Source organism: Lupinus angustifolius, chromosome LG11 (genome assembly GCF_001865875.1).
Source record: "Lupinus angustifolius cultivar Tanjil chromosome LG11, LupAngTanjil_v1.0, whole genome shotgun sequence".
In the NCBI taxonomy this organism is placed as follows: domain Eukaryota; kingdom Viridiplantae; phylum Streptophyta; class Magnoliopsida; order Fabales; family Fabaceae; genus Lupinus; species Lupinus angustifolius.
Genome location: NC_032019.1, coordinates 21144410 through 21145790, shown reverse-complemented (window position 1 = coordinate 21145790; position 1381 = coordinate 21144410). Strand labels below are relative to the sequence as shown.

The 1381-nt window shown below is 35.4% G+C and overlaps 1 protein-coding gene across 1 annotated transcript; it reads right to left on the bottom strand.

Moving 5' to 3' along the window:
* Positions 421-975, bottom strand: LOC109359052 (histone H4). The gene has a single exon (XM_019603562.1). The coding sequence runs from the start codon at positions 866-868 to the stop codon at positions 557-559; it is 312 nt and encodes a 103-aa protein (XP_019459107.1). The 5' UTR covers positions 869-975; the 3' UTR covers positions 421-556.

Here is a 1381-nt window from a genome sequence, read left to right as displayed (position 1 = left end):
ACAGGCTACGAACCCTTCAATTAAGGACAAAGCACTAAATTACTACGATAAAAAAATAACCTCTTAGGGATAAAGTGGTGTGTTTACTTTTAATTTCAACATAAAAATATCAATACAAGATCTTGTTTTTTCCTGTTTTTTCCTGTTTTTTCACAGCACTACCCTGTGCAGTACCACAGAAATTCAGCTCCTTTTTTATGTTATTAAAAACAAAAGATAATCAGAAACCTTGTAACAGCTTGGGACAACGTACAGCACTAATATCTAAACAATTTAATCACAAAAAGATCTACACGCAATTTTGAGCCATTAGTTATTAAACTGAAGAAAAAATTACTTTTGAAAATTAAATGAGTTCCGGATTCATAACACCATAGACAGATTTAAATCCAGAATCAACAAAACAAAGAAAAATCTTTCCAAAACAGAAAAATGATAACCACTTTAATTTCATTCAGATCCAACATTAGACTTGAAACATTAAAAGTACAAAATAACCAAACATTTACACCAAGACACAGATCTAAAACCTCAAACCCATAATCAAACCTATGACTTAACCACCAAAACCATAAAGGGTCCTACCCTGTCTCTTGAGAGCGTAAACAACATCCATAGCCGTAACCGTCTTTCTCCTAGCATGCTCAGTATAAGTAACAGCATCACGAATCACATTCTCCAAGAAAATCTTCAACACACCACGAGTTTCTTCATATATAAGACCACTAATCCTTTTCACACCTCCTCTTCTAGCTAAACGACGAATCGCAGGTTTTGTTATTCCTTGAATATTGTCACGGAGCACCTTTCTGTGCCTCTTGGCTCCTCCCTTTCCCAAACCCTTTCCTCCTTTACCACGACCAGACATGTTTGAAACGGAGTTGTTGTAGATATTGAAAAATGGCAGAAATTTTGAGAGCTAGAACTCACGAATTGGGGGTTTTGATTTTGATTTTTTGATTGTGGTGTGAGAAAGGAGTTCTTGGGTTTATTTATAGAGATAATGGGTTTGAGTTTGGTGTGTTTTGTGCTTTTTTGAGATGTTATGGTGTGAGTGATTTGTGGCTGTTGATTTGTTTTGTTGTGGACGGTGGAGATTGGTATCCTCATCGTGTTGTTTAGAAGGATTTAGAGCGTTTATTTGTTTAGATCGACGGTGGTTGATGTTGGGTGATGAAGGATGTGTTTGATATGCGGATCGATGACGTGGATGGCTTTTTAAGAAATGGCGAGGTTTGTTTGTGTTTTTCCTTTTCCCTTTATTATTACACGTCCGCTCATGGGATTAATGTGTCCATTGGATTATAGGCTCTTTTAAGTTTAAGAGAAAAAACTGATAGAGAAAAATATGTTGACTACAAACATATATATATATATATAT

Coding starts and splice junctions, on each gene's coding strand:
- LOC109359052 (XM_019603562.1), bottom strand. CDS start 868: ATGTCTGGTCGTGGTAAAGGAGGAAAGGGTTTGGGAAAGGGAGGAGCC.